This window comes from Silurus meridionalis, chromosome 13, assembly GCF_014805685.1.
Source record: "Silurus meridionalis isolate SWU-2019-XX chromosome 13, ASM1480568v1, whole genome shotgun sequence".
NCBI classification, from domain to species: Eukaryota; Metazoa; Chordata; class Actinopteri; order Siluriformes; family Siluridae; genus Silurus; species Silurus meridionalis.
In genome coordinates, this window is record NC_060896.1 from 12008067 (window position 1) to 12022993 (window position 14927).

The 14927-nt window shown below is 36.3% G+C and overlaps 1 protein-coding gene across 1 annotated transcript in view; it reads right to left on the reverse strand.

The window, feature by feature from the left end:
- zfpm1 (zinc finger protein, FOG family member 1) overlaps window positions 1–14927 on the reverse strand; it is a 64539-nt gene that overhangs the window by 20880 nt on the left and 28732 nt on the right. Inside the window, exons 2-3 of the mRNA XM_046864362.1 lie at window positions 11568–11711; window positions 8016–8174 (exon numbers count right to left, since the gene is read on the reverse strand). Of these exons, the coding sequence (XP_046720318.1) occupies window positions 8016–8174; window positions 11568–11711 (303 nt within the window). The remainder of the gene's footprint in view (window positions 1–8015; window positions 8175–11567; window positions 11712–14927) is intronic.

The following is a 14927-nucleotide window of genomic DNA, read 5'->3' on the forward strand; positions in this document are numbered from 1 at the left end:
CATGCTTTTTTTGGTTGAACCTCCTTCTACACAATTTTCTAACTATCACGGGGCTATGTGATCGCAACTTCTCCTAGGTGTTTTAACAACTTGGGGCTTTTTAGTGTTGGAATATGTCACCTGCTCAGACTGAGTGGTAACATGATAATGCATTTTTATTATTAGGACTTCTTGATCAATAAATAGTTTTTTCTATAAATTTTTTATAGTACTAGTGTACAGTCACAGTCTGAAGCTGCTCTACCTAGGAATAAAGAAGTATTCATCACACATATGTAATGATTAATAAATAATTGCTATTAATCTTTAAAAAAAAATCATGACTATTACATAAAGTAAAAATACAAATTATCCAAATATACAAAGGTATAGGTGGATTATTTTCTTACAAAGTATTTTTTTTTTCTTATTTCTGGACTGGACAATTAAGTTTCAAAAGTGCATTTCATTTCAAATTGCAATTACAAAACATTAAAAAAATTCCACACAGACGTTTCTTAGAAGTCATGTTCAGTTTCATAAAAGAATGCTCATTTCTGTTATGCAAAACTCTCGCACATCAATTTCCAGATCACTTAAAGAAACACTTATTAATAACCTAACACATTATAGTATAATCTCTAGACTTAATAATGTTTTAAAAATAACAATTTGAGGTAAATGGGTGGATAAGTGTTTTATTTGAATTAAGATAAAACAAAGGGGGTGGGACTACAGAATGACCTGAACTGTGGGGTGAGACAGCAGTGATGCCAGGTTCTGGAGTAGGGACGATGTGTGTGTGTGGTACGGTGTGGTGTTGTGCGAGTGTGTGTGTTCGCAGAAGGAGCGGGGGGGAAGGGACGGGGGTTAACGGTCTGACGTTGAGCCGCCTCTGTTCAAGCCCAGATAACAGTTTCGTCTGAGCCCCTCATACCACCGCACAACCACAGCCACCTCTCAGGAAGAAATAAAGACAGATTGAAGAGAAGGAGATGATAAACCTGACAACTAACTGAAAACCATAAAACTTCCCACAGGCCTCCATGGAACACTGGTTCTGACATTTTAGAAACAAGCTTCTACAACCAAGACACATTCCCACCCACATAACCATTAAGAAACAGCAAAATACTGAAAAAAAACGTATATGCACTTTTTTCTCCTCCCCCCGCACTTACCTTAAACGATCTCTGAAATACAACATGGCTTCTCACAAACAATAGTTTTTATATGGTTCTATCCCTCTCTTTCAACATGACAAAATATTAGCTCTGATTGGAAAATCGCCACTTTTATTTGTATTTTAAATGTAATATAAAATACTGCTATAGAATTGGCCCAAATAAATTGTTTTCAAATCCAAAGCTATTTAAATTGTGCAGGGGACTTTTGACCAATCCATAGTGAATAAGTTTCCCATATGTCTTATAGGGCTGAAACGATTCCTTGCGTAACTCAAATACAAAAAATCATTGAGGCAAATTATTTGAAAAAAAGAATTTATAAAATTGAGGAACGGGGAGAAAACAGCGAGTGGCGAAGAGAAGATTTATATGGAAGGCAGTTTCCACCACATGAAAAAAGTTTGCCTAATTTACACTTTTTTCCTCACAATTCTACGTTTATTTTTTTTTTTTGCTCGCAATTTTTACTTTATTTCTCGCAATTCTGACTACGTTATAGCAATTTTGATTTTTTTTGCCAATCGGGAAAGTTTTACACATTGAAAATGAAAAAGGCTACAATCAAAAGAATCACATGGTATCAAACTGAGCCTCTGATTTCTGGAGGAGACGGAACAAGACTGATGAAGCAGAGGAGCTTCGTTCATACACCAACAGCTTCAAACCTTAGGTCGACAACATGGCTGCACCAGTAATGTTGGATGTTTCCGAGAAATAAAGTCACAAGAAAAAAACTTTTAGGCAAACGAGTGTGCCGGAAATGGGATTCCATAAATTCAGGCCAAAGAAAACGACAGAGGTTTCCAAAGTTTAAAACAAAGACATTTCTCTTTTTTTTTTTATTAAAGTGTAATCATTTTATTTTTATATTTTTATTTATTGATATATTTGTATTTGCATTTAGCAGTAATATGGCAATTAAATGCAATAAATGGGTTTAGTTTTCACAGGTATCCTTGTAGGCAAATTCAGCAATAAATATTTACATTTTTCCTAAAATGAAACAAATTACTTGTTCATTTTAAGAGACCTGTCTTATTTTCTAAGCTAAAATGAATGATGCTATTTAATTTTAAAAAGTACTTATCCAATTACTCGATTAATCAAGGGAATAATCGGTAAAATACTCACTTAATAAAATAATCGATAGCTACAGCCCTAATGTATTATTCATTCAAAGACACAGTTTAAAGACTGCTATTGTTCTGTTCCTTCATTGAATAATAGGAGTGCAAAACCTGCAGCTCCAGAAGAGACTCAAACAGATGCAAACAGAAGAAAAAGATCTTTGCCACTCATGTCCTTGTACAGAAAATGATGGCAGGCTGAAATAAGCTGATGTAGGAGGTGTGTGATTTGGCTTTGAAATGTGGAGCGGGATTGGACATTGTATCCACACAGTAAAGGGTAGAGATCTGAGGCGCAGCGTTTCTGCTGAGAAACAATAGAGACAGGATGAAGACTAAAATGACACGGGTGCATTCTGCTTTCTCAGTCGAGTGTTTTAGACTGAGCAAGATAAAGGCTACACACTACTCTCCCTATTGTCTCTCTGAGAATGATCCGAATATGTTCATTAAACACTTGCCAGCATGTGATTACTACTCATGGTTTAAATGAAAAGCAGAATGATTAGCAAATTGCTGAAAGAGATTTTTTTCCAGAATATTTGCTCATTAGCATTAGAAACTAATCACAAATAAATCACTAATCACTTTTCTGTTAAGCGGAAAATAATTAGCCAGCTCATCTACATTATATTTATACTTTTATTGCAAAAATAGGGAAAAATAAAAACATTACAAGAGAGTCATTACATAAGGCAATAACTGACAAAAGAATTTGGTTGAATAATTTCCATTCCTCAGATTGCTCTTTTTCCACTTCTCATTTTGCTCCCACTCTCCTCTTCCCTCCCTCCTCGTCACTCTGCACGGTCCTGATATGTTTTCAATTTGCAAGATCTCAGGACTCTTCAGGAAGCCTATGCAGATTTGCTGGTATGTTTGCTGACAGTGGAAAACCTAGACTGCACCTCGGGACCTATCAGGCCGTCTCCAGACCACCCGTTAATGCCAACTGGGCCAAATAATTTATCTGCGTTTAAATGGCATTGATAATACGCATACACGGCTTCCCTCCATCAGCTAGAATTAAATATGATCAACACCAGCACTGGGTAAATATGAATAATCATTAGAGCTACCATTAACATGGTTTATGCTGTAATTTAAATAAGTGGGCAGATAAGAATGTGTGTGTGTGTGTGTGTGTGTGTGTGTGTGTGTTGTGAGATAAACAGAAAAAAGAGGGAAGAGAGAGAGAGAGAGAGAGAGAGAGAGAGAAAAGTAAAAAGACAGAGACTGCCAGTGAGAGAGAGATACATATTTGTCAGACAGATAGACAGACAGCAAGAGAAAGACAGACAGAAGGACTAAGACACCAAGAGACTGAGAGACAGATAAAAAGAGAGTGAGACAAAGGTAGACAGAAAATAAAAGAAGACACTCAGAGATAGAGCCAGAGAGAAAAGGAGCAGGAAAGCAGAGTGACAAGCAGGCAGCTAGAAGGGATTACTCTGCTGGTCATTTGCATATCAAGAATTTTAAGCACAGAGGAAAATATCAAACCCTCCAGCCAGCAAGGTCATTCCAAAGATAATATTTTCTTCATAATTTATTTTGCATATCATGCAGCAGGACACGTTATAGATTAAAAACGCCGCTCCACCCTATCAACTCATTCTGACACTTGAGCCTAGCCACCACCTATCATTCCGTTTCATACAACTCCACCCTATAAATGACATTATTATATAAAGATACAGCAGCAGTTAACCAAACTCATAAACCATCAGCAGCACTGCTGATTACAATTTCACCTTTTTCACAACTGGATCATTGATAATACCACTGGGTTTACTCCTCGCTAACACTGTTATATAAAAAAAAAAAAAACATCAAATCACAAATAAATGTGCATAAACTGTAAAGAGAAACAGTAGATGCTGATCAGTCATTCCACTGAGGCTGTATTATAGAAATATCCTAACTGTAAGATTCTATCTTATCTGTTTAGTAACTATGACACCTGCAGTTTGGATTGCATTCAAGGACAATAACTATTGCAGAATAACAACTTGGTTTTTTTTCCCCCTTATCGTGACTTAGGATAGGAAAAGAGGATTACAGAAGCACCCTCACTCAAATCAAACCTATAAACATTGTCCTAAATTTAAAATTCCATAAATAATAACCTCTATTTACATTTTTGTATTTTAGAAGAATACGGAGGGTACGTATTATCACATTGCTTGTCCACTAGCATCAACCAATGTAATGGTTATAATATATACATACATTTTGGAGACAAGGTGAGAGAGGTGTGATTGAGATGGTTTGGACATGTCCAGAGGAGGGACATGGGGTATATCAGTAGAAGAAATACTGAAGATGGAGCCACCAGGAAGTAGGAAAAGAGGAAGACAAAGGAGGAGGTTTATGGACGTGATGAGGGAAGACATGCAGGTAGCATGCAGGTTTGAAACAGGCAGATGTAGAGGATTGGGGGGTATGGAGACGGATGATCCGCTGTGACCCCTAATGGGAGAAGCCGAAAGAAGAAGATAGCAGTGTGTTTTCAAACATGTTGCATTTGTGGCTGTGTGTTTTTTTCCACACATAGTTCCCAGAAATCCATCTCCAGGAGTACTTCATCCTGGGGCTGTTCAGTGCCAGAATATCTTGCTACCCCAGACTGACAAAGAATTTCTTTAAGCACTGTCAGTATTTCTCTAATAGTAAAAATAAGTCATAGTAAGAAGCTCTCAGTCACATCAGCTCCACTGACAGTCGACCTGGACTCAAACATGTACAGCATAACTCCAGAGACATGTTGCACATCACTGTCTAGGATCATCACTCATGGGAAAGTGGACAGGTGTAAGAGAGGACAACAGTCAGAGCCTTACTCTGGCTGTAATAGCCAAGTACAACCCTTATAGGGCAATATAGAGGCTGTAGCTTTAAAATCTTGCTGACATGAAAGAAGTAAAGCAAAAAGGGGAGGGAAAAAAAGTATATGTGCAAAGAAAAGTAAATGATGTCACATAGTACATCTTATCCGGCTCTTTTATTACTATGTGACCTATTTATTGCTACAGAAAAATGTAAAAACATTCTTTTTTTTTTTTTTACATAAAAACACAAAACAGCACAATCCACATTTTAATACTGCTTTCCCTTTCAATTTCTCTTACTCCCAGACTTATTTTTATAGCCTGGAGACCAACTGATGTTGCACCAATCAGTAGCATAATTTTTCCCCCCACATTTGTGCCAAACACATTTTTTTTCCCTAATCAAAGAGACCACAGTCCTGATGTCTGTTTCTTTTTTGTTGGTTTACAGGACAAAGGCTTGTGAATTCACAGAAATAAATTCAGTTAGATAAAGCTGAAGTAATAGGTAAGGTCAATACATTCCCAGCTGCTTCATACACAGGGACAGGATCCAAACACTACTCTGACCAGGACAAAGCAATTACTAAATTTGACTGACGGAATGAATAATTTGATATTATAACTGATGGGCCACAGAGGTCATTATAAAATTGAAACAGAAACAAATAACTTGTGAACTTGTAATTCAATTTAAAAAAAAAAAAGAAGAGTTTGGCAGGAAATAATAGTATCATGCAGACAACACTGGTCCAGCTCCTTGGCTTTTGAGATCAATTTAAAGCAGTAATCAAACAGGAAGTAACATCAAGGCACAGGACCGGGTAATTTTTTTTATTATACGTCACTCGAAACCAGCCCACATCTACGGGTGCTAAAATAATGATAAAATTCCACATTTCTATCTGTTTCCCTCTCTGTGGTTTATAAGAAAAAGCATAAAAGAGAACAAACCAACATACGAGTGGGCATGACTCCTGCTGCCACTCCACTCCTGACATTCAAGGAAGCAGGAAAAAGACAAGAAGGAAGGAGTGCTTGTGTTGGGGGGGGGGTGGGGTGTTTGTAGTGATGGAGAGACTGGTGTTGTGACGATAAGAAAAAAATTCAGACCGGTCAAAGTTTCCCTTTTGCCAATCGTACTCCTGATAAAGGCAGCGTCTGCTCTAGTACTGATAGAGGGGCTATCTCTCTCCTTCTCCCCTCCTCTCCCTCTTCCACACTCTAACCTCTCTCTCTCTCTCTCTCTCTCTCTCTCTCTCTCGCTGCAGTTAGTTTGTGAAGAAGAAGAAGAAACCTATCACACTCTAATCACCATCATGGCCATCAAGTAGCAACCACACAGCAATGAAAAAATGTTCCAATTACTGTAACTCCATAATAATCAAATCATCCTTAACAAAAAGAATTAAAAGTACAATTTCCCATTTAAAAGAAAAAAAAACTATTAATAACCAAAAATTTTAGAAGGCTTTATTTACCACTTGCCAATTAAATCAAAATCCCTCAATTATCACCACTGATCAAGAACAAAGAAATTATGATTTTAAAATCATTAGGGCCTTACACAAGTTCATGCACACTTTAAAAAAGAAATGGGTAGTGTAAATATATGGAACAAAAAAGAAAATATATATCTAGTATGCCTCATATATATTCAAAATCATTATACCAGATAGACATACTATGCAAAATGCTTAAAATAAAACAAAATAAATAATATTTTCAATTTGATACCTTAAACAGTAGCACTATGACAGTGTGTTCTAATTGATGACTGGCCCAGTACTGATTATATTTGAGAATTTCAGGATATCTATAGACATGGATATGAAAAAAAAAAAAAAAAAAAAGTGTACAGTATATATAAATATATGAAAGATGTAGCAGCACAATAGCAGTATAAGAAGCTACAATGCAGGTGCACATAATACATATCCAAATGATTTTTTATAGCAAGGTTACACATTAAACACAGTAACACATCATTAAACAACAGTTTATTTATTAAAATGTCACTTCTGTGTATTAACATATAGAAGCTTTCCAGAAGAGACTGGGAGAAACATTAAAATAGACACTGCTATATTGTCAAGTAAAAATTCATTTTTAAAGCACCTAGCAAACATTGAAAACATATAAACGTTATCTGGCCCTGTGAGTGGGCCTCTCCACTTTTTTCCAAAGTGCACTGAAAACCAAACTAAAGAAATCAGGGTTTTAAAATGCAGCAGCCAAAATCTTCCATGAATTATGTGAAAAGCTCAAATAGAGCCACTATACGACTGATATTGAAGAAGTCCATCGTGGTGATGGAGATCTTTAATCCATGAACATGTATTAGCCCAGGGCAGAGGTATTCAAACTGTGGGAATTGCAATGGGGGGCTAGGGTAAGGGGTGCGATGAAAAAAAAAAAAAGAAATGCTGCTATTTTCATGTGGTTCTGATTTATTCTATTTTATTAGCCAGGTAATAATAGGCAATAAAAAGCCTCGGGCAAATAGGATGACTTGGCCAGAATAATCTGCAGTAGTTTGAGCACTGGCCAGTCTATGCTGTGGTGAGTGGCATATATAAGGCATGTTGGGCAACAAAGACTGAGTGGACTGTGCTACAAATATGTATATATATATATATATATATATATATATATATATATATATATATATATATATATATATATATATGACAGAGTATGACAGGACTTGAGGGTTAAATCACTGTTCAAATAAAAAACATACTGAAAAGGAGTTACAACTTTTAACTCCCCACCTATGACATCAGGGCATTTGGGAGAGTGACTGTTGTACATTACAGACTGTAGACTGTGACCCATTCATCAGGCAGTAAAAGGCAGACAGGTCTAAGTAAACAAGTGGCGACACTGACCTGGGCCATTCCAGTTTGGCTCCACTTCCTCCTCCTTCTCTTCATCCTCCTCCTCCTTCTCCTCTTCCATCTGCTGCTCTTCCTCATCACTGGCTTTCCAGCCTTTTTCATCTTCCTCATCAACGTCTGGTGTGTCTGAAGACTCGTGAGTTCTGGGCTCTGTCGGGAACAAAGAATTTACAACAATTTCTAAATGGCTTTCTACTAATGGCCAATTTATTCTAATTTGTTCAACTGCACAGAGGTGCTTTTGAAGAGTGTGGCTGTTCCTGTCTGATGATCAAAGTCCGTTTAAATAAGTACACCAGTAACCCAATGCCTGCCCACACACTCGGTTTCTTTTGATTCACAGAGTGAAGAAAGGTAATGTGTGTCTCCCTTTCATTGAGGGAAATCCTTGTCATCAGTGCCCATCTCTAAGTCATTGATGGAGGTGATTAGTGAATTCCTCTGATCAAAATGATCACTTTTCTGATAGGATTCTCTGTGTCTCCCTTTGTGTTTATCCCCCACACACACTGAAGTGCATAACTGTACCAACTGTGAGACTAATAATACTTCCTGAGCACTGGCAGAGGGCTGTTTTTCTCTTTTTCTACACGCTATCCCCTTTTCTTCGGCAAGCCCCCAACCTAATCACCCCACCCTGAAATGAGCTTATCCACATGCACAAAGGCTGCGTTTACCCCTCGCATTCCCACAGAGATAAAGCAGCGATAGCAGCAGATCGATACCAGCCATAAACGTCAACCTGCGTGACTGCTATTATTAATGCAATAGTAGAGAGATTAGATCTGCATTGTCAAATAAATCTCTCTCCAACACACACACACACTTACACACTTACACATTCACCCAGAAACCACGCTTACCTAGCCCACATTCATACACACATATACATGTACAAATACACGCTCGATGACTTGACCCCCTCCCAAACTAAACAGTGGCATTATTTTCAGCTATAAATCACGTTGAATGGCACATTGATTTTTATCCTGCAGTGCTCAGCTGGGATAGTGGAGCTGGAGCCACAGTTATTGCATTTAATATTATCAATATTATCTCCCATATCATCAGAGCTGAGACGGCAGGTATCGGGAAAAGGGAGGCCTTCGCTGGCACCAGCCCTGCTCCTCAAACCCATTCTGCTCTTTCCAACACACATACACACAACCAAACCACATACATACATCTGATAAGAGCAACTTCCTCTGTCACACCTGGAGGGCAAAGTCACCAAGCTTGCTTCAGTTCAACTTCCCAGCATCAATCCTCACTCATTTCTCATAAATCTGCTCTTTTTTTAGTTGTAACAATTAAGATAGACACAGTACAAAAAGACAGGGTTATACACTTCTTAGAGAAGCATGTATGGCTCAAGCATGTATTATTTATGTATGATGTATGTGTGTGTGTGTGTGTGTGTGTGTGTGTGTGTGTGTGTGTGTGTGTGTGTGTGTGTGTGAGTGAGTGAAAGAGAGAGACCCCTTTTGCAGCAATCATATACTGTGTTATGCTTGAATTAAGTCTTAGGGCAAACCTAATCTTTACCCACTGAACAAGAACCGACATTAACTTAGAACTGTTTACTCAATACTTTATTATCCCATATGTCTAAGAGCAACTGCTGTCTGCTATCAGTCAATGTTTAGGTGAATAACTCATTTTTGTACAATACTTTTTGGATTTGTGAAATATATTTGTAATCACTTAAACTGTATTATAACATATCCGTTCAGAGATGGGGCTACGTCTTCAGATGGATGAATCTGTTGTCATGTGTATTACTTCATTGATGAAATAAAAACAGCCTTGTCTAATTCTACAACCTTTCTTTTTAAAGTGCAACACATGCATTTGTGCTATTTATTGCTAGAACTCGCCAGCTACCCTTAGACATACGAGTGAGTTTGAAATAATTATTTCAAAGAAGTTCTTGTCTATGCTTCAGAAGTGCTTTATATTAATCAGTTTTATGAATTTGAAAAGAAAAGTGCAAAGATATACGTGAATTATTTGCAAGAAAATCCTAAAAAGAAAAATGAAGGAATGCTTTTTACCTCACGTTGACCTCTAGATGTTAACCTCTAAAGCTAAAGTAACTTCCCCACCTCTGAAGTGATGTGGACAAACTGGACAAATCTGCATCATCGTTATCATCTCTGATTTATGCAGCAATGGAACCAAACCAGAAATTCAGCACACTCCCTATGCCTTCCCTGAGTACCACTATCCTATGTACTACACTATCATTATCATAAATATTCCATTAATGGATGGTGTACAGGTGGCTGGTGGGGGGCTAAGCAGCATTATGTATCCTGTGACAGGTTGAATGTTTTTCTGAGGCGGTTATCAAGTGGTTATCGCCTGTGTCTTTCTATCCCAGATGGTGGATAAGAGAACTGGCCTTTATTAGCCGGTGCTGGCCTGATAAAGACCTAGTATTGATCGCAGGTTGAAAGAGCAGGTTCGTCAAACACGGCTGATTTACAGAAGCCTGATAATAGCAGCACCAGGCAACAGACAAGCTCAAAAAGCAAGAGATAGAGAGAGATAGAGAGAGATGCAGAATATTGTGACGTGGCCTTTTTTTTTTTTTTTGCCTTAAGGTGTTTACACAGATGATCCAGATATGTAAAAGTTTAATTTGAATTTAGAAATGCCCTTCTGTCACAATCATCAAGTACAAATGAAAAAATCTCTTGGGCTGAGTGCATTATTCATACATTCCTTTAAAAAAAAAAAAAAAAAGTATGATTTTTTTTTCCCCCCAGAAAAAAAGTACAGACACATATGCTTACACATGAGAATAATCTCTAATCTAATGCTGATTAGCACCTGACAAAGTTTCCATGCATTTATCAGAAACAGCCAACAAACAAGCTCTTATCACTGTGACACAAAATTGCACAAAAACAGGAATTTTCCAGTTTAAAAAGAGAAACAGCATTTTATCTACAAATGCATTGTCTGAATTAACAGAACAGAATGGGAAGTGAACAAGGGCAGGCAGGATATTATTATCTTATTCTGAATGTTAGCTATGCAGGAAATAAAACAGAAACAATTGCAGAAATCACAAATTCCTATATTACAAATATCAAAGACATTCAATTCTAAATATAATGTATAACATATTGCATCTTCATACATTGTACTGTCACTGTAAATTCCTTCTACAAACGATGCATAACAAAAACAAACGGATCCTAGATATGCTATCACACCAGCACCTTTTCAACAAAGATAAAAAGTATAGCAATCCATACTGCCACATTCTAACTAGCAGCACTACTACAAAACCTCCCATTAAAACAGCCTCTGCTGGTTACGATCTCTAATCGATCCCAGTCAGACATACATACATACCACAGGCAGGTTTAATGAGGCTGACAAAAGGAAAGGTCCGATTAATGTTATTTTTTCACGGCTACACAATTTGCTCCTTGCAGACAAGAACATGTAAGGCTTCAGAAGAGTGGGGTACTTTAAAAATAATTAAGGTGAGGTTTTCAAAAACATTTGATTCAATAGTTGTCTTTTTACCTTCATTGTAAAGAGGCACAAAGGAGGGACTGGACTCGTCGCACTCCGCAGAGTCATCCTGGTCCGAGGCACCTGCCTCTTCCCCTGAGAGACTGACATCATCAGGTGGATTCTCTTCTCCACCATCAAGATCCCCAATAGAGCCTACAGACAGATAGATGCAGTGTAAATGACATTTAAACACATATGGCTTATAATTAGTTATTATGTAATATCATAATGTGTATGTATGTAATATATATAACATATATATATGTATGTATGTATGTATGTATACATATATATATATATATATATATATATATATATATATATATATATATATATATATATATATATATATATATATATATATATATATATATATATATATATATATATATATATATATATATATATATATATATATATATATATATATGTATATATATATAAAAATGAAAAACAACCATCAAATTTATATCAGAAAATAACCAGTATATCATTAACACTTGTATATCATGTTAAAGCAAGAAGCCAGTCTGTGCACTGAAAGATTTAAGTTGCACAAATAACCGGTATAAATGATTGCAAAGCACCAAGGGTAGGCTATAAATATACGATTATATTGCCACTCATAATAGGAGGAAAACCCTGATTAAGTTTCAACCCCAATCTCCTTAAAGGTTTAATTGGATGGAAATCCCACAGCTTGTGAATACCAGCTAAATGGATGTACATGAAAAACCAGACACTTAGAAATTATTAATTCACACGTCTTCATTACAGATGTGAATGATGATACATTTTTACATTTCCTTCAATTTACTGTATCACAAAACATATTGCTACAAAAAATAAAATTATATATAATGTTTAAAAAAAAATTTAAGAATGCATAGTTTAGCTATAGAGTTACATGTAATGCAGTTCATTACAATTATTTATAAATATTGATTTAGTAATTTAGTTACTAAATAGTTTAGTTGAATTGGGAATAAAAGACATTCTCCACTTAGACAAAAATATTACATTCCATTATATAAATCATAATACTACCTCTCATGTGTATCCTGACTGTAAAGTAACTCAGTAAGAAATCAGTCCATAAATATATCATTCCTCCGCATTATTAGTGTAAAAAAAAAAAACTGTGCAGACACAATATTTTGGGAAAATGTCTCATTTTGACAGTGTTTGTAAATTAATTTTGATTGTGTCAAGCAAAGAGGGGATTGTTCAGAGCTAAAGCCGTGACTGGAGGCGTATATATTTACACACCTCAAACAAAGAGGCCTATAATCTATACAAAGCACGCAACAATACCCGTGAATAAAGAACCTTGTAGGAAAAGGCAAAGGCAATTTTTCTAATTCTGTTAATTTCACTTCCAAAGCAATTAAAACGTGGTGGAGATAATGCTTCCAAACAATCGCTGCCTGACAAAGTGTTTCTGTCTTTGTAAATGAAACATCTTTAGGCTAATTCCGACTTCCACGCCTGCATGGTTCACTGTAATTTCAGATAAAATTAACATAGTTAGATTTGGACTTAATAATCAAGGGAGAAAGGAGGAAAGGAAAAAGATCGATCCCATATGCAATATTTTTAGAACGCAGCCCGAGCCTTGGACAATCTAATTTTCTATATCTGCGAAGACATTTTCATACAATTAATTTTCCTTTAATCATAATTGTACAAAAGAGCTTTTTCTGTTTAAAAAAAAAAGTCCAATTATATTTTGTGTTTAAATGTAAGTTTGAATTATGATTTTCTTTCTCATTAGTGCTCCGGTTAAATCGCTGCATCACTGCTTTCAGACATCAAATGGTGCAGAAAGTTTTTGCTCTCTTCCTTTTCTTCCTTTCATGAACAGACCAATCCATATCTCTCCCAGCAGGCCAGGGAAGAGGATATTACTGCATGCATTCACCACCAAGTGTAATTTGTTTGTGGTCAATTAAAACCAAGGAGAATTGGTCCAAGGGACAAAAAGTGATATTCAGTCATCTCAAAGCAATTCCACCAGGGGTATTCATGTGCTGTTATCATTCATGGGAAAATGACACGAATACTCTTGTATCACCAAATGCCCATGTGCACCACTAGTTATTGGAAGTAATAAATGATTCAAAAGCGTGTGCGTGGAAGATATTTATTATTGGTGATATTTTTTAGATATTATAGATATAACCCTACATTTATAATAAAAACCTAGAATCAATAAAGATTTTCCTTGCAAAGAAAATCGTTTGAACTTTGATAATGAAATATAAATAGTTCAAATGCGCAATATTTAATGTGCATATCAGTAATTTCCTATAACCTGCTATTACTAATAAATATGTATCTTGATCAGGGGGATTTAACTGCACCAATTCTTTTTACAGAAAATTGAGGAAAGATCTTTAAAGGAGGAAAGAGTCTTTCAATAATATACATTTTACATATGTGATTTGTAATTTTGATGTTTATTTGGGTAATCTAGCTTCTTCCTTATATAGCCTAAATGGCATCCATTTAGATGCCTCTTCCTTTTCTTTTTTTGAGGCATGATGTAAGATTCGTAGAAAGAGGCACTAACTTGATTTAATTCAATCATTTGTGCTCACTTGTTCCCAAAGTCTACTTATTGAACTTTCACTTGTGTGGTATGTGCATTATTTTGTTAAACTGACTTAATTGACAGAAACATGGCCAAATTGTTTCTAATGTGAATATTAGTTTGATGAAATGAGTGTTTAGTGGTTAACAAAAGAATACTTGACCGCATGACTGCACACAATGATCAATGTCTACTCTGCATAGCACACACATTCTATGTTCTGGTAATGAGATAATGAAATCATTTCATAGTGTAGACTTTCAGCTCGATCTGGGTCAAAAGATCTGGAGCGCTGCTTAACGCTTGGACCTTCAATAAGGCCGATGCGATGCTGAACGCGTAATATCTGGGGGAAAAATGTAGAAACAGATAATGGCAGTAATAAGAGTTTTACAAACGCGCATACTCATGCACATACCCACATAGGACTTTGAGTCCTAACTGCCACTCGAACAGATAGAACAAAGTGGCTTAGCTGATGAAGGTAGAGAAGATATCGCTTTATTAACTGGCGTCGTCCACATCAAACCTGTGTGCTTAACAGTAGCGATTAAATACTGAGACAACACATCAAACCTTAGACTGATTAAACTCTCTCTCACACACATACCAGCACTCTCACACTAATAACCGTATTACAAAACAGTCTGCAAGCTGATGGCTCTTCTTGAATCAGGTAATTGGAGACCGAGCATTGTGAAAGACGTGGGGAGAGGAAACGTGGGTCATTGTTGTTCATGACCCAAATAAATGACTGAAATACACACAGCTAGTTA